Below are 25713 nucleotides of genomic sequence, written 5' to 3'. Positions count from 1 at the left end.
AAATGGTGAATAATTACACAACAATTGGTGACTCAATTGAAATTGTGATTGACGTGTTGTCCCCACCGAAATGACCCCTTTTTATTTGTGTACGAACATTTATAAACATAACAGCTTAATGCAATCGAGACGTGTACGTACATCGTACATGTTTCGTCCTGTTTATGTAATACAAATACTTTGAAGTATTCCTTATCTATACAAAACGTACCTATTGACATGTGGAAAAAAACCCACCGTGTTTAGTACTGTTGCTCCAATTTACACTGTCATACATGAATATACAGAATCAGGACCTACATGCATAATACATGGGTTCCAAGTGACTTTAGCAGTCATTAATGTCATAACACTTTTACTGGTGTGTTACTGTTCTATTTCGGAACAAAACAATATATTTTGCCTTTTGGGAGAGGAAAAATGAGTTTTGTTGTTTCCCCATGATTAATCTTGTTTAATAAAGGAGAAACAATAAAACATGTTTCTCTATACCAAGGGATATACTTATATTTCGTCAGCTTCAAAAGTTTGAAAGTGTATTTTAATGTTGTATGCCCTAAGGATTTCTTTTACGCATCAACTGTTTTGACAATTACATGTTAAGATTTTAATCAATGAAATACATTATCCAGCTAAGCAGATTTTACGTGACAACTGCCATTCCGATACCAACCACCACCAGATTAGCTAAGCAATACACTATCTTGACACTTTTTAATATGGATGTTTTCTCCAATAAAAAAAAAAAAAATCATCTACGCAAATGCTCATTTAAAAAGTTACATTGTTACAAATCAGAATTCAAATTTCTTCTTTTGATTAATTCGCGTGTTATACTTAAATTATGCCGACTTGTTTTTTCTTTCTCTTTCCCCCCCCCCCACCTTTTTTCCTCTCTTGATTTTCTTTTGGTATTTAGGCAGATGTGTACTAGGTCTTGACAGATTTCTAGGAACTACTACTTTTGTTACCTGAAGCTGTTAAGGTTTAATCAATCAGCAACCTAATTCCACCGCCTGAAATATCTGGCAAATTTAAATCATTTGACTTACTAAAATCAATTCTGACATCTTTTGAGAGCAATGCGGAACCAACGTGTTACAATCAACCGGTGACAAAGCTAACAGGACGCTGGGCAATGGAGTTTGTGTTCGGCGTGAACGGATAGTAAACGTTATCATAGCAGACAAATTAATCCGCTGTTGTGATTATCGAACCATGAAGCAAGAAGATCAATGATGGCGAGAGAAGCATTGACAGCACGTGCATTTACTTATTGATTAATCGTTAACACTTATCAGGTATATTTTCTGAGTGAAAGCTGTCGATTCCAAAAGGTACGTCATTTTCACATACGATAATTATTCATTGCTTTTGCTTATCTATCGTATCTTGATTACTTTTCATAAACAATTTGTTGAATGTCTACGTGAAAACGTTTGAAATAGGTTTTTATAATAACGTTTAAGTGTATCAATTTTAATATTATACATGTATCTATTTAAATTTGTTTTCATATTTAAAACAATGTGTAGAGATAAGTTTGAAAATTCAAAAAACAAAATAAACAAATAAAATAAATGGACTGACAAATCAAGGGCTTCAACAGCTTTTTTGGCTGAATTAATTAAAAACCAAGGTAAAATATACACTCAAATTTTCTTATTAAAACATTAATAACATTTATTTTCTTCATAAACAAATGCTTGTGTGATCTATGTTAGTCTCTGTCAACACCACACGAAAGCTTGATCTTTTTGACACAAATTATTAAGGTATACTTAAGTAAGATATTTCTATTACAAAAAGAACTTACATGTATTACGTATGACAACACCAATGTTTTATAGTTTGGCGTTATTTTCTAAAAATGAAATACGTTACTGCATACAAAAGCTGTAAACATTAGAATCGTTAATAAGAATACTTTCAATGTAATATGTATATTTCAGTTACGCTATGCTGAACAAAATAATACTATCAAAAAGAGCAAAATATGTTTTGGTTACCATTTAACTCATTCTGCACTCATACTAACACTGAAGGTCAAAGACCAGGATGCACAGTTTCCTCAATACAGAGAAAATCGTGTATAGTTTATGATATTCCTGTATTATTGCAAAGGCAGGTTGTTACAGAATTATCGACCTTAAGCGGATGGCAGCCATATATATGCTATATGGATAGACGCACATTACATTCTAGCAATCTGTAAGTGTTTTGTTTGTTAATTCTGTTTCGAAGAGGAGGAAGTCGGTGACAGGCAATGACCGAAGAATGAACGCAATGCTTCGTTAATATGACATCGACACAAAAATATAAAAAGTCTTTAATAAGTGCCACTAAAAAGGGTATACAGTTATTAAACAAGACAAGAAAATATTCGGGCACTTGAAAATATCACGGAGGTCTTTCTGAAGTGATTTAACCTTAACAAAAAGGGTGAATAAAATCCGTTTAGTCACCTGGTATGTATTACAGTTGCACTTTCACGGGTTATTACCCAATAATATTCATTATTTATGTCCTCTCTATTGTCAATACATTCATATTGTATATCTAAATCAACAAATCTTCAATCAAAATGTATATACAGATCAAAGCTTTCATGTTTTATTTGCTATTATTTGATCCTGTATCCAATTAATAATTTATTCATTAACAAATACTGTATACCATCAAATAATGTTGTACCTCATCGATGAATGCTGTACTGGTTGTATATCGTCAATTGATAAGCTATCCATCAATTAATGTCGTATACCATCAATTAATATAATATCCCATCAAAAACATATTGTATCTCATCAATTATTACCGAATTTCTTTATTAATCTACCCCATCAATTAATACTGTATCTTATCAATTGATGATTTACAGATTTGTATATCGTGAATTAATTATCTATCCATCAATTAATGTTGTATCCCATCAATAAATATCATACCCCATCAAATCATATTGTTTCTTATCAATTAATACCGAATTTCAGTCATTAATCTATCCCATCAATTAATAATGTATCCATCAATTCATACGTTATTCTATCAATTATTAATATGTCATATCAAATAATACTGTATCCCATCTATTCATACTGTATCCATTAGTTAAAACTTTGTTCTATCTATATTTTATTCCATCAATTAATAATCTATCCAATCAATTAAAACTGCTTCTCATCAATTACTATTTCCCTATCCATTAAACTGTTTTCACATATGTTCACTGTAGTTCATTTTCGAGTTCATTCAATCAATTGATATTGTTTTAAGAAGGAAATAAGATTATACTTACCTAGCATACGGAGAACAGCCTTTCTTGCACGGGTTGCTGTGGACTTTGCACCTTTTGAAAAATATCTGATGGACGAACCTATTTCTGTTTTTCGTAACCGAATCCCTATCAATATATACATAACGGTTATAACAGTCATTGGCAGGAAGAAAAAGGCGAAAGTTGACACCTGAAACATTATTTTCATTCTAGGATGCCACTGTATCGGGATGTTACAGAGAAGGGAGTCTTGTATCGGGGATGAAGTCCGAGGATCCTGCATGTAATAAAACGTTCGAGTGTGGATGGGGTATGGTAGGGCGGATAATGCCGAGACTATCCAAATGCAAAGTATGCATTTCATAGCACGTGATTGTCGAGACACTTTCTGTCCCGTGATTGGATGGCAGATAGCGATGTATCTTTCTATCGTAAACCCAGTTATTGTCAACACAGACGCGTATGACGTAGATTCCAGAAGAAAGGATTTGAAAATACAAAAGGGCTCCCCAAACCGCCAAGGATAGGCCTCCCAGATGGCGTAGACTTCAGGTGGCAGGGCTGTTGAGAAAAAAATACAACAATGTCTTACTTATATGAAACTTTCGATGAAATTATATGTTAATATGCCAAGGATTTTACGATAAAACAAGAAGCTTCAAAGGTAAAATATTTATGTAAATATTTTTACACCAATCCATCTTTTGCAAGATACACTTTTTGACTGACAGGCTAAAGCCGAACTATGACATGAATTTATACTTTCTAAAAATCTTATCCGCAATATCTGTTTAAGTCGGTCAACTTTTGCTAGGCGGTGTTAATTATTTATCATGACAGGTTTCAAATAGGGTTAATCAGGGATTGTATTTAGATAAAAGATGTTTCATCAGAACCACTGTCAAGGTCAGCACTATCGTCTATTGAAAACGATTTAGTGTTCTGACTTCAATATATAGGTTGCAGTGTAAACTGTGTATTCTATGGAAAAAACAAGTGATGTCGTTGTTATGGATCTCAAACTCAACACTTTCGTCTAAGGAAAACGATTATTTGCAGTACTTGCTATATTCTATAGAAAAGTGTTGTGTGTTTCCTTGAAGTCTCTACAACTGCACTTTGGTCAATAGAGACAGCTGTAGTGTTGTGTTTCCTATAGAGGTTTCAAAGGAAGCGCTGTCTTCTATGGAAAATAATCATAGTTATGTTTCCTAGAAGTCTCAAAGGTAGAACTTACGTCGTTTGGAGGAGATTTATTGCTTGATTGCTATAAGCATCATGGTTAACTATATCAATTGTTGTTATATGACCATGAGCTGTGATTGTTTAAGGTCACCAAGACATTCCTGGGTGGTGACAACACTTTGCTATTTCTACATTTCTACTTCATTTAAAAACATCAATTTGCAAACTTACATCACATCTAAAGTTTTTACACATTGTAAGTAAACATCTTAACGCCTTAAACTAAAACTTTATATTAAGATAACTTCATCATGACGTCAGTCTCTCACCTGAACATGTGATACATGATAACAATACAACAAATGTGTTAAACCCGTTAGAAACTTTGTCACTCGGACAGACAATCACTAGACAAGGCCAATTTCATACATCATTCAGCCGAGTGCTTTGATGTTTGCTTTGATGCCCCCACGGCCACATCATATTACAAATACATAACGTGTTATATTATAACCAAATTTGACCAAAATATGACCTTCTGTCGAAATATTAACTTTATAGAAATGATGACCTTAAACTACACTATGATCTTCATTCGAATTACCTTCGTACGGCATTTAATCTACAATCTAGACAATCTAGACACAATTTGAATACAGATGAAAATGCATGACTCCTGGTGCTTCTGTGAATAACTACATCTGTACGTAAGTGTGAAGACGTAGTAAGGTTCGGGATGACGGTAGGAACATTTTGTGTGACCATAATCGGAAAATCTTATGAAGTAAATTCTGAACTTTATGGCTTTAATATATAAATTGGTTTCATGGGTTAACTGACGTTACTGTTTATTCTTGTAAGAGGCAATTCCTATTACCTGCAGTACCTAATACCAAAACCACACGTCACAATGTATGTATTTTGAGAACGAAAACTTACATGTACGACTTTAAAGACAATGTACAATAATTTAATCTCGCTTGTAACAAACCTTTTCATTGGCCTAAAAAAATATGTTATCAGCCCATAACATAAAAAAATGACGTCGCCGTTTGTAACGTCGCTTTTGATTGGCTGATACAGCGGCGTAATAATTTCTAAGAGAAAAGAGTCCATCAATAAAAGTTGATTTCAACAGGGATTGTGTATAGTAGATTAAAGTATAAGGATTAACTTGAATATATTGTTTATGTTATGGAGCTATAACGATTGGAGCGATTTTCTGTTTGACGTCTTAGTGTACATTGCTTAAGGTCTTCTCAACAGAGAAAACATTTCAAAACGTTCTAAATAATATAATTATGTTTCTACAATTTATTGTCTATCGGCAATAAATGTGTTGTGTTCGTGCTGCTGTACTGCAATGCCGAACAAAAAAACAAACATCAAAAACAACGCTAGTTACAGATGGCCTCTAGACAGTTGGACTAGAAACACGACCTCTGTTTCTTGTAGTATTTGTATTTTTTATCATACAGCTGTGTCATCTTATGCCCAGTGGTGTCTTACTGTATAGCGTGTTTCGTGCCCTTTGATTCGAAACCCTAGCGTTTTATAACTAGTCATTTCTTTACCCAAATGTTTTATTACAATCGACAAATCAAAGCTACAGCATATACAGTCCTGGGTTTCTAAACGCTATCCAGATGCCCTTGCTCAGCTCGGAGAACAAAAACAAAACATGACGTAACAAATCTAATCAACACAATTGGTTTTAGCCTAGAGGATATCATGTTTGCACTCAATCAGACAGGCAATCGACCTCTCACATGCGACTTCCTCTTGAAATGGCGGAGTTTCGGGCATTAAAATCAGGTATAGCTTTGCAACGACAGTCAGAGTTATGTCCCCTGTGCACCATTGGTCCCTTTGTACTGACGGAGGATCCCCGAAACAACGTACGTCACGCCCAGGCACACTACAGTAACATATATACTGACGGAGGTTCCCCAAAACAACGTACGTCATATCCAGGCACACTACAGTAACATATATACTGACGGAAGTTCCCCAAAACAACGTATGTCACGTCGAGGCACACTACAGTAACATATATACTGACGCAGGTTTCCCAAAACAACGTACGTCACGTCAAGGCACACTACAGTTACATACTGTATATAGTGACGAAGGTTTCCCAAAACAACGTACGTCACGTCCGGACACATGACAGTAACATATATACTGACGGAGGTTCCCGAAAACAACGTACGTCACGTCCGGACACACTACAGTAACATATGATATAATGACGGAGGTCCCAAAACAACTTTCGCTACGTCAAACCTTTGACGAGCGTATACAATCAGGAACATAGCGTAATATTCTTCTGATGTCGCAACTAACTTTGACCACGTTACGACCTTTCGCTGAAATACAGTGTATGACCATTTTTTTTATCTACCCCGGAAGGACCTTTAGTCAGAAATTAATCAAGGTTTGGTTTACTCTGGTATCTTTGGTTAAGCGTGCTCTTTACAACTAAGTTTAGGAAGGACATGCACATCCTTATTGTAACGTATGTGTGTCTGGTGGACTTTAAAGGTCTATTTAACTGAAATATCATGCCGAAGGCACCAAACGCAGTGCTCGATTCGGTCATATTATATTGACAACGGCTAAACCCGATGTATCGCTTACCCTAAATGCTTAGCGTTATTAGGGATTAACAGATACTATTTTAAGGACTTTGGATGTTCCTGTAGAGGGGACAGACCCCATTGTCCCCCTCCCCCTCTCACTGGCAAACGTTCCACAGTATAGCCGAAAGAAGGGGATGTGCCAAGAAAGGCGTTACCAAGTGTAAAGACCAAAAATGGAAATACAAGTAAAAATAGATAGGAAAGGTCCTTGCTGTCGCCATTTGGTTCGTTATACACATTATTATCGCCAGTATGACATATAAACTTGTAATGTGCCATAATAGAACACAGTGAAAATATCTGGTTTGAAAGGGATGGGATTTAGTCTAGACAGTAAATTGAATTAGAACAAAGAAAAAAACAAAAACAAGTGTTCGTTTCCTGTTATATGTCTAAAAACAATAAGGGAAGGTAGGAAATAAATTTTAGTTTTCATGTTTTATGATTATAAAGGAGATTATTCCTGACTTTAACAGTGCTTCCGAGAAAATTGGCAAAACAGTTATGTGTAGGCACAACAAATAGGTGTAGGTAAGGTAATCGGAAACTAACTACATGTTTTCTTCGGTCTTCAGGTGAATACGTGCATCGGAAGATAATTCCGTGCAATTAGCTATATTTTCAGGAAGATTCGTTGTAAGGATAGGATGGGAAGACAGGGGATTGTGCAATGGGCAACATTGAAGGGCCTAAAACCTATCAGGTGAACAATAATAATATGATATGCTTCGAAACTTGCCCCTCTATTATATTTAGAAACAATATTCCTAGTGTTACATTGTAAGCATAAACCTCTGTTTGTCACAATTAAGATCGATAATCAATCAATATCAGTTGATTAATTTTAGAAAGGCGTGATATACCTCGCTCGATGAGTTCAAATAATACGTAAATTCGATCGAATGCGAGGCCGTCTCTGCAGTGAGGATCTTAATGTGTTGATGTTATTGTATATTGAGTGTTATTTTAGACACGAGCTGTTCGAATGCCATATCAGAGTGTTCATAAAATCGTAAAACGAAAAATGAATTATCAAGCGTAGAGAAAAACATTGTTTTTTGTCGACAGAGGAATTTGATTTAAATGAGAAACGTCGTCGGTGGTAAAATAATGTTTCTAAAATTTAATGACTATCACTAATGTATTTATGTATGATGTAATCGCGTAGCTGTAGTGAATGTCTTGAATCAAAACTGAACACGCGACAATGATCACTGGCCACAGATGACCCTAATGTCAATTTACTTGAACACGAACATGTTTAATCCTACCGCTCCCAATCGTTGTGTACCATCCTATGCCCATTCGTGCCAGATCGTATAACGATCTTTGTGCAGCTCAAACCGACAACGTTCCAGTAGTTATGAGGCTACCCAAAGATACAATTGTGCGCTCGGCAAATCAAAGCAGCAGTTTTCATGCCTGATTTTTAGGATGCTATCCAGATACTCCCGCCTGCTTTATAAACATAAAAATATTAAAACCTCAATTACATATACCTAGTATATAGAGAGAAAAAAGCGTAACATCACAACGTAATCAAACGTTAGCATCACGCATCGTTTTATCTGTTGACACTCCACACCGGTTAGACAATATGTCAGTTGATTAGGAGCATATCTCAAATATCCGGTCAGCTACACATTTTGTACGCGAATATCTCTAGGGATGGTTGAATGACTTGGATTATAAATACTGTCTTGTACTCAATTTTATACAGAGTTATAGCCCTTTACTAGCTACGTGTCGTTTTGTCCGTACATATCACGTGCCTTATCTTTTTCAATAGACAAAGTTTGTAGGTGAGTACCATTTCCGATGGATGAGTGTCACATAAAAAAATCAGGACTTGTGTCCAATTTTATAGAGAGTTATTGACATTTCTTCATTTTTTGAAATCGAACATTGTCCGAAGGTGGGGGACTATATAGAAAATACGGATTGTTCGCAATACTTGTTTACTATTGATTAGATATGCCGGGAATTATTATAACCATTATCATTATTACATAACAACACACAAGTGGTCATTACGGCCAACACATGGTCGACAAAAACAAAGGCAAAATTAAAATAACAATAAACAAACGTAAAGGTAAAAGACAAATATCAACTTGAATATTAAAAGTGGATATGGTGACTCACATGTTAAAAAAACCCAGCAGTATTCAGATAATTTGAAAATTGTGGAGACGGTTATTTTTCGAAAAGAAAGTTCAGACATGTAACGTTATTATAGAATTTTCTCGAGTTGGATTAAGGTCGACGCGATTTAATAACAAATGTTTTGTTTTAAATGGTTTTTGATATGCTATGCATTGATGCTGGTCTTTACTCAAACACGAGGCTTTGAGGCTTTGGCAAATTAAGAATCTTACCCCTCGGGTTGAGATTCCACTATTTCACCCCCAAAGGGGATGAACGATTTTATTAATCTCGAAGCCTCTCTCTCTGTAGCTAGGATACGGATAACCGATTTCAGGTGATTTTAGGTTTAGTAGTGTAATTTGTTTTCTACGCATTGATTCCAATGAATTTTTGCCATTGTGAACTTACAATGTATATACTTTGTTATAAGTGGCTCAAAAGTAGGAAAATGAAGTTTAAAACAACCAGGTAGAAGCAACAGAGCTGCTTTCGTGGCGGGATCTACCTTTTTATTACCTGGTATTCCCACGTGTCCGGGAACCTAGCATAATGCAAGAAATTATAGAAATTTGTTTTACGGATGCCCTTTGGAACAGGCGGAGAATCCGAACATATAGCTGACTGCGGTACATCATTTGATTTTATGTGTTAAGGGGTAAGATGTAGCCTGGCCTACTGTGGAAAATTGGTGGCCGGCATCTAATAGTAACATTTTTTTGCTAACGTGGCCTCGCCAATCTTCGAACCATCAGTAACAATTATTGAAAGTTCCTATAGTTTAACGGTAGTTTCGAAAAATATGAACGAAAGGCAACTGTCTAATGAAGTGAAAGATCAACTTCCGGCGAAACCAGAAGCCATGGCGGATTATCAATTAGTGTTAGTTATTGGATTGTGTCGATATAAAATTGAGCATTTTTCAGAAGGGCTGGAACTCGACTAATAAAGGTTGGAATACAGCTTTCTTTCTTTTAAAACAAAGTTTTGTACTTTGGATTGGAAACAAGTTAATTGGCTAGATTCAAAGGGTTTGTTTTTTGATTGAAAATGTGTACCTGAAACGATAGTTTCTTTCGACGATTATATAATAATGGCTCGTTTGCTTTCACGTAAAGACTTGCTGATAGTGTGGAAGCTGAAAGTGAAAAACACAGACTTGCAGTAGCTTCAAATAGGGTTTTCTTGCGGATCAATAAACAATGGACCTATTGTCCAGTATTGATATTACAAGTGCTCTATAATGTCTTAGCAATACCTTCTAAATAGCTCCCCAGTCAGTATGGGAGATCGTTAGAATGTTGAGTGCTTATACATGCACTTTGATTTAAGATATTGTACATTGTATGTGAGGAAGAAACGACAACTTTCTATCAAATCTGACACCTGGAAATGAAGTTTGTTCAATTATAGGGAGGGGGTAGATATTGTGATAAACCGAACATTACAGGGGGTAAAGGAGGATGGAGGTTAGAGGGGCCAGGGGGTTAGGTGGGAGGTCGATAGTCCTCCCTCCTTTTGTAGTCATATTGCTTATTTGTTTCCTTGTCCAGGCACTCCTAAGACGCAATTTATTGTGCCCACTTCAGAACCCCTTTCCTTGTACAATAATTAATCTGCTACACATTATACTGATCATCGTAACTAAACCCCTGATCATTGCAACTGAAACATAGATCATTCAAAGGTTTAACCTCTAATCATTGTAACTTAACTTCTGATCATTGTTGTACTTTCATGAGCCTCTGTCATCTTTTTTTCTGACAATGAAATTTTTTCCTATCATTTACGATCTTATTATGATGCTTGTACCTCTCTGCCTCAATCGTCTTTTCACCAGGTACCATAATGAATGAGCCACAAGTGTAAACCATTCCTGAACTGTTTTCTACCTCGATCGATTAGAAAGTTTTATTTTTAAAACAACAGGCAAAGTCTATATACATTTGTACCTCACCAGCGTTGATTGCCATTCTTAACGCAAAGTAACTAAGTTTGTCCGGGTATAACTCAAATTGACAGATACAGAACAAAAGCATATATCTTCAAAAATTATTGCTGTTCTAGACTTATTAAAATACAACCGCTTTTAACAAACTCCGACGTCACATAAAAATAAAAACCCGGTTTAAAAATATGATTACCGACAAAATGATAAGATATTTTGACCTTTTCCATCAAACAATTTTTCGGTAGTCATTAAATTTAAAAGCTAATTGATTTTAGTTCACGTTAGGACTGTCACTTACATATGGGATATGTCACACTTAACGTGACATCCGGGCATTTATTTGGACATTAAGAGGTGTTAATATGGGTTTTTAAAAACTCCAAAAGACCTGACCTACATGTATGTTTGTTTAACGAACCGAGATATCTGAGTGACAAACGTAATATATTTTTGTTTTGTTTTTGTTTACTGACTTAAAAGAACCATCTGGGATTTTATAAGCAAGAAACAGGTCTTTATTTGCCGGAAATATATTTGCATAACGATTTTTGGTAAATGAAAAACGCATAATTTATCAATACACTTCAAACGCAATTGATTTTTTTTAAAGTTCACTGGGTTAAGTGTTAACTGTGGGGAGTGAGACTAATGCTATCTTTTTTTCCTGAAACATGAACTATTGCATAAATTTTGAAGTAAGTATTTGACGAATAGGCTGGCGCCTAAACTCAAACAAGATAGACAGCGAAGGAATTTCCATCGACGTAACTTAACATCTGACCATCGTAACTTAACCTCTGACCATCGTAACTTAACATCTGACCATCGTAACTTAACCTCTGACCATCGTAACTTAACATCTGACCATCGTAACTTAACCTCTGACCATCGTAACTTAACATCTGACCATCGTAACTTAACCTCTGACCATCGTAACTTAACATCTGACCATCGTAACTTAACCTCTGACCATCGTAACTTAACATCTGACCATCGTAACTTAACCTCTGACCATCGTAACTTAACATCTGACCATCGTAACTTAACATCTGACTATCGTAACTTACATCCTCTGATCATCGTAATCTTACATCTGACCATCGTAACATGTCCTGATCATCGTAACCTAACCTCTGATCATCGTAACTTAACCTCTGATCATCGTAACCTAACCTCTGATCATCGTAACTTAACCTCTGATCATCGTTACCTAACCTCTGATCATCGTAACCTAACATCTGATCATCGTTACCTAACCTCTGATAATGGTAACTTAATCTCTGATCATCGTTACCTAACCTCTGACCACCGTAACTTAACTCCTGATAATCGCGACTTTATCTCTGATCATCGTTATCAAAACTCCATTTTAACTACCATTCTCAGTCTCCATTTTCTGTTCCCTGGGTTATATGTTAACCTATTTACCATGCTTATTTACCGAATAACAAATGTCATTCCCTTGTCTGTACCATTCTCGGTCTCCGTCGTTGCTCTTGGCCTCCGTCGTCTGTCTGTCTATTTTCAATTACAAACTATCGCTAAACAAACGAACATAGTGTTAACGATTACTCGTTTGTTTGAGGTTCAACATGTTAGCAACAGTTGCCGACACCAGTCATAATGATGACGAGTGATAACAAGGGGAGGCCACTCTAATGCACGTTTTTCTCGTGGTTAATTGTAATGGGCCACGTTTATGGTTGTTTCATGCCGTGCTCTCTTGAGCTGAAAGTTTTCTAGATTTAACGCTAACAGCTGCAAACAATAACACAGAAAATAAATACAGTACTCCTACTAAACATTTACACATGTAAATGTATCGGCCAAGAACAAGTGAGTGAATTTACCGTAGCCTTTGGTGTAACCTTAATATTAGTAAATTTACTTATATACATCATTTCAAAGCAGCAGGTGAATCGAATCGCATACGTACACCAGATATCACGAAACACACCGATTAAATGTACCCCGCAACCTCGTCAATTTGACAAACAATGTACTTGAGCATACAATAAACCCCGAAGCTTCGTCATTCTGAACCTCGTAAAACTGACTTGTGCTGTACCGGGATATTGCATACCCCGAAACATCGTCAACCTGACTCCATGTTACTGGGTTAAGCCGGATACCCTGAAACATCGTCTATCTGACTTCACATTACCTGAACAGACCGGAAACATCGAAACATCGTCAATCTGACTTCAGATGTACATGTACCTGAACAGACCGGATACCTCGAAATATCGTCAATCTGACTTCAGATGTACCTGAACAGACCGGATACATCGAAACATCGTCAATCTGACTTCAGATGTACCTGAACAGACCGGATACCTCGAAATATCGTCAATCTGACTTCAGATGTACCTGACAGACCGGATACCTCGAAATATCGTCAATCTGACTTCAGCTGTACTTGAACAGACGGGATACCTCGAAATATCGTCAATCTGACTTCAGATTGACTTGAACAGACGGGATACCTCGAATTATCATCAATCTGACTTCAGATGTACCTGAACAGACCGGATACCTCGAAATATCGTCAATTTGACTTCAGATGTACTTGAACAGACCGGATACCTCGAAATATCGTCAATCTGACTTCAGATGGACTTGAACAGACCGGATACCTCGAATTATCCTCAATCTGACTTCAGATGTACTTGAACAGACCGGATACATCGAAACATCGTCAATCCACGGATAAAGAAGACACGCCGTCACACCTGGGCCAGTATTCATGAAAGCGTTCTCATGTTCAATAATGGATTATGTACTGCTCAAGCCAGCTTTCTTGTTACTCACTGTTTTTAATCATGTAATACAATCAAAATGTCAAATGGAAACAATGGAAGTAGTTCTCATCTGTAAGTCTCTTTTTTTTTCTCTCCTTTTCTTCTTCCTTAAAAGAGTGAAGGAGAACTAGAATCGTACCTCATTGTTAGGGATGTCGTGTTGACCTACATTATTGAGTTTTGACCAATAACGGCTCCCTCTTACCGATACTAGTGGCAAATATCACGACACAAAAATCATTCTTCCCCATCCGCGGGGATTCCATCTCAAGATTGACCACTTCGACATTTCTGACAAATAGAGCCACTTGATAGATAGGCAAAACCTAGTAATCAGCCTCTGTTGAAAGCGGTCAGCTTGTATTAGTGCATACATACCTAGACACGACGGACATTGATAACGACACGGGATCCCAATCTGTCACGTATTCGGTGTAACAATGTTAGTTATAAAGCTATCAACGCCCCTTAAGAGGTAGCCTTGTATCTAATGTAGTTCTGACTCCAATATTACATCCTCCACCGAGTTTTAATATTCTTAGGAGCAGAAAAAGTTTCTAAATTGTCACTCAATCGAATAAACCAGTAGACATTGGACCCTTGTCACTTCGGTCTGTTTTTCAAGATTATTGCATAGGAAGCTTTTTCCTGGTTACAATTAGCTTTTCATGGGTGAAGCTTTTTGATTCATTTATTGCACAGCAATTTCAAAGGGAATATATTTAAAAGCGAAGAAAATATGAATATTCAATGAAGATGTCATACAATATTTAATATGTCTAATAGAAATTTTACAAAATTGATAGTAAGCGGAAATATGTACATTTTTTGTAAGTGAAAATGAAACGAATTAAATAGTTTAAAGTGCGCCAATATTATTATTAATATGCATCTTCTTCAAATATTAATTTGCAGTAAAAAATGAATGTTGGAGTGACATCAATAACGTGATATTGTTTACTTTCTTTTTAAAATTCGTATCTCTTCACCAGAAGAAATGAAGAATTGATTGTTTATTGTCTTGATTGTTTAACTGATTGATTGACTTACTGTGGTTGAAATGAATGCAGTATCAAATTGGAATATTGGTGACTCATAAAATGTTTTCAGTAAAATTGTTACCGCAATAAAAATGTCACCACAGTGAAAACGATATCAAGGTTGAGATGCTGTTTGGAGGATAACGCTGCTGACATTGTGTTGGTAAAACATTCATCGGTTTACAATGTAAACCAATACTCACACAGGTTAACCCCATAATGCTGAAAGTAGATCTCATCGGTTATGGAACAAATGAAAGAAATTATTGTCAGTGCCAATAAGACTAAAGTTGAAAGATCCATGGAACACAGCTAAAGGGTATTCTAATTAGATTGATATCGAATACAGCGGAGTGCACGTGAGGTATATAATTCTAAAGTAGGCATCGGATTAGGCTCGCTCAGATTACATATGTATAATGACATCTTGACGGGGAACACTTGCGATCTATTTCCGTTAGCCATTGATGAACGGAAATAATGTCCGGAATATAGATTCCGAATCGGAACCGGACCTTGAATTACGGATCGATCTGATTCATAGCATCTAGAATAGCTTCAATTGCCATAGAAATTCAAATTCTTTAGACGAACTCGCGACGCTGATCTACTTCGTACACAGTGTGTAACTGTGGAATGTCTAAGCTTAATTCTACCTCTCTCCGATTTAATTTTCGCGTTCACGTGCCGAGAAATTGGCATTCTGGTAAATGTGTAGCAATTTAGTCGAAGACCCTTGTATCAACTGAATCAACTCGTATCAAGAAATGGATTTCGATTTCGTTGGGTGTTTTTCTGATTGATGTAGTGTTTCAAATGTCATAGCATCGTGGGTAACACATATAAGTTGTCAAATTGGAATTGTATTTGTGTCACTGTTCTGTAATTCAACATGGTAGACATTTTGTTTAATTGATACATTATTTACTGCAGGTCTGTCTTAGCATGCAGTTAATAACTGTTTCTTGTGCCAAATTAAACTTCCGTCTCCATAGAGATATGTGAGGAGGTCATGTATTGGGTTTTGGAACACAATTTCCAAGAATGCGATGATATCTATTATTTTTTAAATTGTTTCAATTTTTGGAATATGTGATATCAACGTTTTACTTCCTACACAAACAATGTACGCAATACAAATGCAGTATTGTTTACCTGTATCAACGTTTCGCCTATCGATAGCTGAGCCATGTGTATGACCTTCTACTGACCTAACGACAGAAGGGGCTAGGTCTACACCCTACCAGTATTTTTTTCGATACATATTGCATTGCGTATACACTCTGCATCGATCGGCGTGACGTCCCGGGTTGTGTGACATATGAAATATACAATACAAATTGATCATTCAGTCAAAGCTTAACAAAGGGACCAGTCGGCCTTGAAACATTTCCATAAGTTTAATATGTACATAGTAAGTGTAAAAAGTAAAACTTTGATATCAGATTCAATATGGGAACCCTTTAGCTTAATAATATGAACAATAGTGGTATAATGTTGGAAAACACTACTTTTTTGATAAGTAGTTTTTTTTTGGTTTCAAATTTTGAAAAGATAAATTAACATTTCCGAATTTGTCTACATAGCATAACCGGAAGTGACACAAATGCAGAGTATAGCGTTACATTTCCATATAATTAGCCCATTTTATTGGTTTGTTTGTGTCGTAAATGATTGAAAAGCACCAGAGGTCAAATTGGCTTGGGAAATGTCATAATGTTATAGATGACTTGCCATAAATATCCGATTTCAACGCCATATTGCCACAATGTGCCTGATCTCTGAAGAAACACTATCGTTTTTTCTATTTCCATATAGTTGACCCACAAACTCGCCTGTCAATTATACAAAGAAATGTGATGAATTATTAAAATCCAGCCTGCCAAAAGATGTAGATATTAACCATATATATTCACAACCGAGGAAGAACACTGACAGTCAAGGATCAAGATGTCATCCGAACAGCGTCACAAAGGAAATCATCGAAAAACGAAGAAACATTTTCAGTTGGAATTATTCCGGTACTCCGATATCTGAACTCTCATTTTGTAAAGTTTTTATCCCAATTGTTGATCCATGAGCTGTCGGGTTGTAGGTGTCACGGGAAATCAATGGTGTGTGTAACACGCTAATACCAGTCGTTTAAATAATGCGGTAATGTCGGCTCGAGGGTGATATCATTCTATTGCTTTCGGCGTCTATCAACCCAATAGCTCTGTAATGAAACCGTGTCAGCGTCTGCCAGAGTTTTTCTCTGGATACGCATAAAAGTGCTCCCTCTTGTGGTACAAAGATGCAATCTTTTATCGCAAAGATTTCCTGTTTATTGTAGATTGGTTTCCGTCCAGACCAGTGGTCAAATAATTCAATTAAAACTACATACACAAACTGACCGATCTATATCTGACCTCCGGAACTATAGGTCGTAGACAGTCAATTCACACATAAAAGAAAAAAAGCAATGTCTTCAAATCGATTCTCACGATCGCAAGACTTGGGCAGTCCGTTCTTTTGCACGTACTGAATTACAATGGCTGTATGTATGTGTGCTTTTACAAAGAGTAGAATACGTTATTTGGTTGCTCTTTCGCTCAACAATTCATTATATTGTGCTGATATTTAGAGGTTATCGTATGACCATTTCCATATCCAAACTCGTATTCAACTCGAAATATCCATACAATGTATCAGCCCAAGAGGCCAGATGCCGATGGTTGAAATGAACCGAGGGTTGATGAAAGTGCCAAAAATATAAAAATAAATAAAATATTACGAAGCAGTATGTGATGGCACATTTAAATTCTAATAATAAAGCCCTGGCTTATAATGATACCAAATCAGCGTATACCACCTGACAAATCCTCTTTACAATGATAAAAGTTAATTTTACAATGATATTAAATGGAGCGTTGTGGTCGTATGTATAACGTATTGTAACTCCTATGATACCTCCTCGTATAAGGCCTATCATAAAATGTCTTATCTATGTGCTTAGAAGCGGCTGTTCTTAATCAAATCATGAAAAAGTATCGTATACTTCATGCTTTGAGGAAATATTGAAAGATGTAAATAAGTGTTATTTATATATTATCGTCGACAATCTTTATGTGTCTGTGAGTGGTAATTTAAAAAGCGCTCTTACGACGTCATATCCGGTATATCGATGCGCAACAGATGACAATTAAATAGATAGTTTATTTATAAAAGCTATCTCGAAAATTTAATATTATCTTATGTCAACTTAGAAACTGTGCCAGTAACCTGAATTCAGATCTGTTTGAATCTCACCTAATTGATACCCCTGCCTGCTTATGTAGTTCTCCTGTTGAGGACTGTGATCACTTCTTCTTCCATTGTACTCTGTATACTAATCAAAGGCAAATTCTCATGAACTCCATTTCTGCTTTTAATGACATTATTCCATTAAATACCCAGACTTTTCTTTATGGATGTCAAAGACTTGATATCAATATGAACATAAGTATCTTGGAGATGGTTAAGAGATTCGTTAAAGATACAAGACGCTTTAACTAGATTACACTTACTTGTTTATCTCATGACTTTGCTGTGTGGAATGATACCAGTACATACTTTTACTATGTGCTCTGTTCACCGGCATCATTTTAATTGCCATTTTTTTGGAAAATCTAGTTTTTGTACAACAATTATCAAAAAATTAATAATGACATGCAAATATCAATATTCATGTACATAATATACATGTTTTATCATTACTTCAATTCAATATGATGTGTGTAAACTGTTTATAACTGTAAGGAGAGGGCGCTCATAGGCTTTGCCTGTTGCCTAATTCCTTTGTATCTAAGATCTGAACAATAAATATTCTGAAATGAAAATAGACTGGCGTACAATATTTCTGCAGTTTATGTCGCGTGAATGTCTATCTTTAGAGGACGAATCAGTATTAGAGCCCGGGTTTATGTTCTGTTTGCCTCAAGTTATCCCTGATCGGGCGTCCATTCGATGTAAATGGACGATACGGATCTCGATAAATTCATAGGAAGAAAGTACATTTATAGTTGATCAATACACAGAGCGTGGTGTAAGGGTTAGGCCTTGGGGTTTTCAACTGAGAGTTATGCAAAGGAGATCGCACAAGCGGGCCATCACAGGAACGATTCCTCACACAAACATTTGTTACAGTACGTGTAAAATCACAGGAACGGGTCGTAATACGTACATTTAAGTGCAACGATATAAGAAACAACGAAATACGTACATTCACGAGCAGATATCTTAGAAACAGGTTGAAACACGACCATTTTAGTAAAAATATCTCAAAAATGGACCGTCATACATACGTTTACGAGCAGATATCGTAGAAATGGGCCGTAAAACGTACATTTAGGTGCAGAGTTCTCGGAACAAAATTTAACTATACAATTTATGTTTAATAGTTGGAAGATATCTGACATATCTAACCCATCTCGGTATTCTATCTCGGCTTTTGTTCATTCTTGCTAATATAAACGCGATCATCTGCGCGTGAAACATTATTATATTTCTCCTGGAAAGTTAATACATCAATACAATTTTAAGAAGAAAAAAATTGTGCCTCGTCAAATTTTGATTTGCAAGAGACATCTCGTCACAGATTTGTCATCTCCCGTTAACTTTAGAGGCACTAGTGTGTGGGACCACCAGCAGGCCTGCAGCATAAATGTAAATAATTAATAGCACTTAAGATCAATATCAGTATTTTATCTTGACTTAATGATTCTTGATTACAGCTCAAAATAGAAGTACTCTAAAATCTTACTTAAACTTTCTGATGCCATTTGTAATAATTATCTGATGCCATTTGTAATGTGAGTCCCCTTCCAGAATCGGAATCAGAATAAGAAATTTGGTAGATATGTTCTAGACATTTTTTACTGTTGTAATACTGTTTGTGCTGTTGTTTCGCTTATGTTGTAAATACTAGTAGTTGTAGGACCATTGTTAACATATATATCATCTCGGTACACGCCAAAGAAGAGGCGACTAATGTGGGATCCCATGCAGCCCCGTGAATTTCCATACTGTGATATTTTCTTCCATCAGCGGTGGTTGATATCACATTCATATATGTTTAAGTATAGTAGATCTGTTCTCCTGGCACTTAGACCAGTGAGTTATTATATTACTACACATCTTTTAGAGGATTTTAAGGAATCAAATTCGGAAAAGAACTTGCGCACAAGGCGAATACCAAGTGTTATCGGTGTTAAATCAAACGGAACTAGTGGTTGTACCCACTCGGGCCTGAACACTGATAATCTCATTCATTTGGTCACTACAAATGGTCTGTCCGCCTCGCACACTTTACTGCTTGGCCATACTGCACTTACAGAAGTATCAGGCATCAAGACCATTGTGCATTCTCGTAACGATACATGTACTTCCACACGGATTCCGACATCATCAGTATCGTACGAGCATCTATATGTCATCAAGCCAACAACAGCTGGTCACTGTAAGTCAGTTATTCCTCTGAATTTAGTGTCCTTAAACTGTCGCTCGGTGAAGAATAAGTCATTGTTCATCGGGGATTTTGTAACATCTTAGGACATTGACATTCTTGCATTGACAGAAACCTGGTTAGGTTCAGATATCGATGACCAGGTGCTAGCTGAGCTAATACAAGCAGGCTATGGATTCCTCCACAATGCTAGACTCGGCAAACGTTGTGGTGAGGTGGCTGTTCTGTTTAAGAAAGGCCTTAGTCTGAGACATCTCTTTTCCAGCTATAATGATGTATAAACACACTTTCAGCACATGACTTGTTCTGTCATTGCTGGTGATAAACAATTTAGATTGTGTATTATTTACAGGCCTCCTCCATCTAGACAGAATACTTTCTGAAATACAGTGTTTTTGAGGAGTGGTTTACCTTTTAAGACCACCACAAGATATTATTATCACGAGTGACCTAAAATTTCACTTAGACAATCTATCTAATGCTGATGCTTGCCAGTTCAATGGGCTTCTAGATTCCAGGGGTCTGATTCAGCATGTGACAGAAGCTACACACACTCATGGCCACACACTGGATGTGATCATAACGAGGGAAGATAAATCAGTCATTGATGGAGCAATTTCAGTGATTGATCCATGTCTAAGTGATGTAAAGGGAAACCAATTTGGTGATCATCTTGCTGTCCACGCAACACTGAATTGTAGTAAGCCAGATCGTGCAACGAAAGAGGTGAGCCTCCGGAAATTCCGCGAAATTTCAATACAATATTTCAACAATGACATCCGGTCTTCTCTACTGAAGGCGTGGTTGGTGATCTTGTTTAAACATACACATCTGGTATAGAAGCCCTTATAGAAAAACACGCACCTCTGCAGACTAAGGTGATAACTGTGAGACCGAATGTCCCGTGGTATAATGAAAATCTCCGCGTAGAAAAACAGAACCGTACAAAAAACAAAGAGACAATGGCGACGGACCAAATTAACTGTTCACCAACAGATTTAAAGGGAACAGTGTCGGCTGTTTGGTTCACTTCTCATTCAGCAAAGAAGGCTTATTATTCGGAAAGATTCAAAGAATGTGGTAAGGATCATAGACAGCTTTACACTCACTAAAAACCTTATTGGCCAGAAAGGTGAAATTATCAAGCTGTGATTCTGAATAAAAAGACTTATCAAACAAGTTCAGTGATTACTTTATGAATAAAATCAGCTCAATCAGGACAAATATTGCCAAATTGAACTCTTCTGCTGACAATGATATCTCTGTCACGACTGCTGACAATGATATCTCTGTCATGACTGCTGAGAATGACATCTCTGTCATGACTGCTGACAATGATCCCTCTGTCATGACTGCTGACAATGATGTCTCTGTCACGACTGCTGACAATGATTTCTCTGTCACGACTGCTGATAATGATATCTCTGTCACGACTGCTGAAAATGATATCTCTGTCACGACTGGTGACAATGATATCTCTGTCACGACTGCTGAAAATGATATCTCTGTCACGACTGGTGACAATGATATCTCTGTCACGACTGATGACAATGATATCTCTGTCACGACTGATGACAATGATATCTCTGTCACGACTGATGACAATGATATCTCTGTCACGACTGCTGAAAATGATATCTCTGTCACGACTGGTGACAATGATATCTCTGTCACGACTGATGACAATGATATCTCTGTCACGACTGCTGCCAATTATATCTCTGTCACGACTGCTGACAATGAATTTGATTGGGAACCATTGGCAAAGCTCTCAGCAACAACCCAAGGACGAGTACCACAATAGCATTATGACCAATCAGGACAAATATTGCCAAATTGAACTCTTCTGCTGACAATGATACCTCTGTCACGACTGCTGACAATGATTTCTCTGTCACGACTGCTGATAATGATATCTCTGTCACGACTGCTGACAATCATATCTCTGTCATGACTGCTGACAATTATATCTCTGTCACGACTGCTGACAATGATTTCTCTGTCACGACTGCTGATAATGATATCTCTGTCACGACTGCTGCCAATTATATCTCTGTCACGACTGCTGACAATCATATCTCTGTCATGACTGCTGACAATTATATCTCTGTCACGACTGCTGACAATGATCTCTCTGTCACGCCCGCAGACAATGATATCTCTGTCACGACCGCTGACAATGATATCTCTGTCACGACTGATGACAATGATATCTCTGTCACGACTGATGACAATGATATCTCTGTCACGACTGATGACAATGATATCTCTGTCACGACTACTGACAATGATATCTCTGTCATGACTACTGACAATGATGTCTCTGTCACGACTGCTGACAATGAATTTGATTGGGAACCATTGGCAAAGCTCTCACCAACAACCCAAGGACGAGTACCACAATAGCATTATGACCTCGCAATCGAAGTCCTGTGAGCTTGATCCACTGCCTACAGACCTATTAAAGCAATGTCTTTAAGCACTGCTTCCTTTGATTACCTCAATCAGGTTTCATTGTGTTTCAAGAAGGCACATGTTAGACCATTGTTAAAGAAACCCGGAATGGACAAGGAGGAGTTGAAGAACTACCGCCCAGTTTCAAATCTGCCTTTTCTTTCTAAGATCTTGGAGAAGGTTGTGTCCCGGTATTTAGAGGTTCATCTCCATGCAGACAGTCTCCATGGTAATATGCAATCGACCTACCACATGGAAGACGGACCTCATACGTGTACATACTGACATAACTTCTGCATTAGATAAAAAGTGCAGAGCAGTGCTTGTCATGCTGAACTTGTCAGCTGCATTTGACAAGTGAAAGACGACAGTGTGTTGCCATCGGATCAACCACCTCATATGACAAAGTACTAGATTTCGGGGTTCCTCAAGGGTCGGCGTTAGGACCACGAAAAAATTGCCTTTACTTTAAACTAATTGGAAAAATTTGTCGTCGCCATTGACTTCGCTATCATTGCTATGCTGATGACACACAAATTTACATGGTCATCAAACCACCGGACAGTTGGGATACAGTTTCAAAAAAAAATGGAAGCTTGTCTGACAGATATCAGTACCTGGATGAACGCCAACATACTAAAGCTTAATCAGGAAAAGACGGAACTAATCGTCTTTTCCCCAAAGTGTCAGCTCTCCAGCTCAAAGTCGGTACTTTAATATTTCACTGAACATGTAGTAACTAGTGAACGCTATTGCCAAATCCTGTCACTACCAGATCAGGAACGTCGGCTGTATTCGGCATTTTATAACTGAAGAGATATGCACGATTTTTGTGCATTCACTTGTTACCTCTCGTTTGGATTATGGTAACGCCCTGTTCTGTAGTATATCTGACAAATTAACTTGTCGTCTGCAGAGGGTCCAGAACACTGCAGCACTGCTGGTTACTCGTAGTCGAAAGAGAGAGCACATCACACCTGTGCTATATTCATTGCACTAGTTAACTGTACGATACAGGCCGCAGTACAAAATTTTGGTGTACACATACAAATCACTGAATGGAACAGCTCCTCAGTACCTACAAGAGCTTGTTACCCTGTATCAGCCGTCACGTTCACTGCGGTCCGAGTCAGAATCATTGCTGTGTGTCCCAAAATCTCGTCCTGTGACCTATGGAAACCAGTGCTTTGGGAGGGTTTCGAGACTGCAAAGACGTCATGTCAATATCATCCTTTATTTGTTCAATTATATGCACATTGCTTGCTTCAATGTATAAAAGTGATTGTGAGCCTTTGTTTTTGTTTCACAATTATAACTATTACTATTATCCATATGTTGTAGAGTGATTTAAAGTAATTTTACAAATTATTTTGGGCGCTATATAAATGTTGTATATCATTATTATTGTTAATCCGACAACTTTGAGGATGAATGTTTTAAAAATGTTTCGCATTAGGCCTAATGGTCGATGAAGGTGACATGCCTCGTGTTTTAAAAACATCGAGGCTCTCTTTCCTGCTTCGTGTCAAGTAAGCAAAGAAATAGTCAGCGGTAGGTAACCCTCACTTCTAAGATTTAACAACATGTCAAGTATCAGTGGCTTAATTGTAAATAGATTAAATCCAAAGAACAGCCATTCCCAAACATTTAGACTTATAGGCTTCAGTGTAATACAATTATGACGTCATCACAAAGTTAGTAACGTCACAAGTGGGAACATCCCAATTGTTTCCTTCATCGGAAAATAATTGGCCAAGGACAGTCGCATGGTTGATAAATAGCAAAAGGCACAGACACTAAAAATATTTTAATCACCATAGACAAGTTAACATTGCGCAATTATAAACACGGACACACTCTCCGGAGAAATCATAGTTAGACAGAACGTGCCATTCACATATCGGAATGTGTATTATAACGCAATGCATCATATTTTCTCAGATATAAAACACAGTTTGAAATAAGATAAAGCAAGTTCATGGCTAGATATTGTCGGTATTTCATCTTTTTCTAACCAAAACGCTATCGTTAGGAGCTATTTCATCTACATCGTATGTTTTACAATGATATGTCGGGAGATTTATGTGAACTAACTCATTTACGCTTTTCTGTTTAGATAAAACATTACGCAATGATTCTGCATTAAACTTTGTATCGTGTACCACGTGTTATCCCACACAAAGTTGGATTCAAGATATGAGTTGGATTAGATGATTTGTTGGAATCTTCAGGGATCAGATACATATATGTCATATTAGTCGGGACCAAAAACGACTGGAATGATCGAAGTCAGAAAACAGAGAAGTCGGATTGAACAGGAAGTCAGATTACTCAGGAAGCAGATTTGATATTTGATATTTGTCGGGACCAGATAAGACTGGAATGATCGAAGTCAGAATAAAATGAGGTCGGATTAGACAGAAATTCAGAATAATCAGGGGTATATTTGACAGAAAGAATACGCAGAGACATATAAAATAGGAAGTCAGAATTGGCGTGGGTCGGATTAAATAGGAAGTCAATACTCAGGGGTTAGATTAAAGAGGAAGTCAGAATACTAAATATTTTATTGTCATTTTCTAAATATTCAACAGAAGTCGTTTTAATGTCTGTATTAAAATGTATAACCGAGATACAGATGTACATTGTTCCATTGACAGCCTCAGTAAAGTGACTCGGGAAAAAACAGCGGTAAAACATACAGTCGAAATATCTTTGATATGAAGACGGTATTCA

General features: G+C 36.9%; 1 protein-coding gene across 2 annotated transcripts in view; it reads right to left on the bottom strand.

Moving 5' to 3' along the window:
• Positions 1 to 25713, bottom strand: part of LOC110459031 (pyrokinin-1 receptor-like) — a 204864-nt gene that overhangs the window by 34885 nt on the left and 144266 nt on the right. For both annotated transcript variants that reach the window (XM_021511060.1, XM_021511059.1), the window contains exon 2: positions 3299 to 3838. In XM_021511060.1, coding sequence (XP_021366735.1) covers positions 3299 to 3838 — 540 coding nt within the window. The remainder of the gene's footprint in view (positions 1 to 3298; positions 3839 to 25713) is intronic.

Source organism: Mizuhopecten yessoensis, unplaced genomic scaffold, assembly GCF_002113885.1.
Source record: "Mizuhopecten yessoensis strain PY_sf001 unplaced genomic scaffold, ASM211388v2 scaffold9935, whole genome shotgun sequence".
NCBI classification, from domain to species: Eukaryota; Metazoa; Mollusca; class Bivalvia; order Pectinida; family Pectinidae; genus Mizuhopecten; species Mizuhopecten yessoensis.
This window is presented reverse-complemented; position numbering and strand designations above follow the sequence as displayed.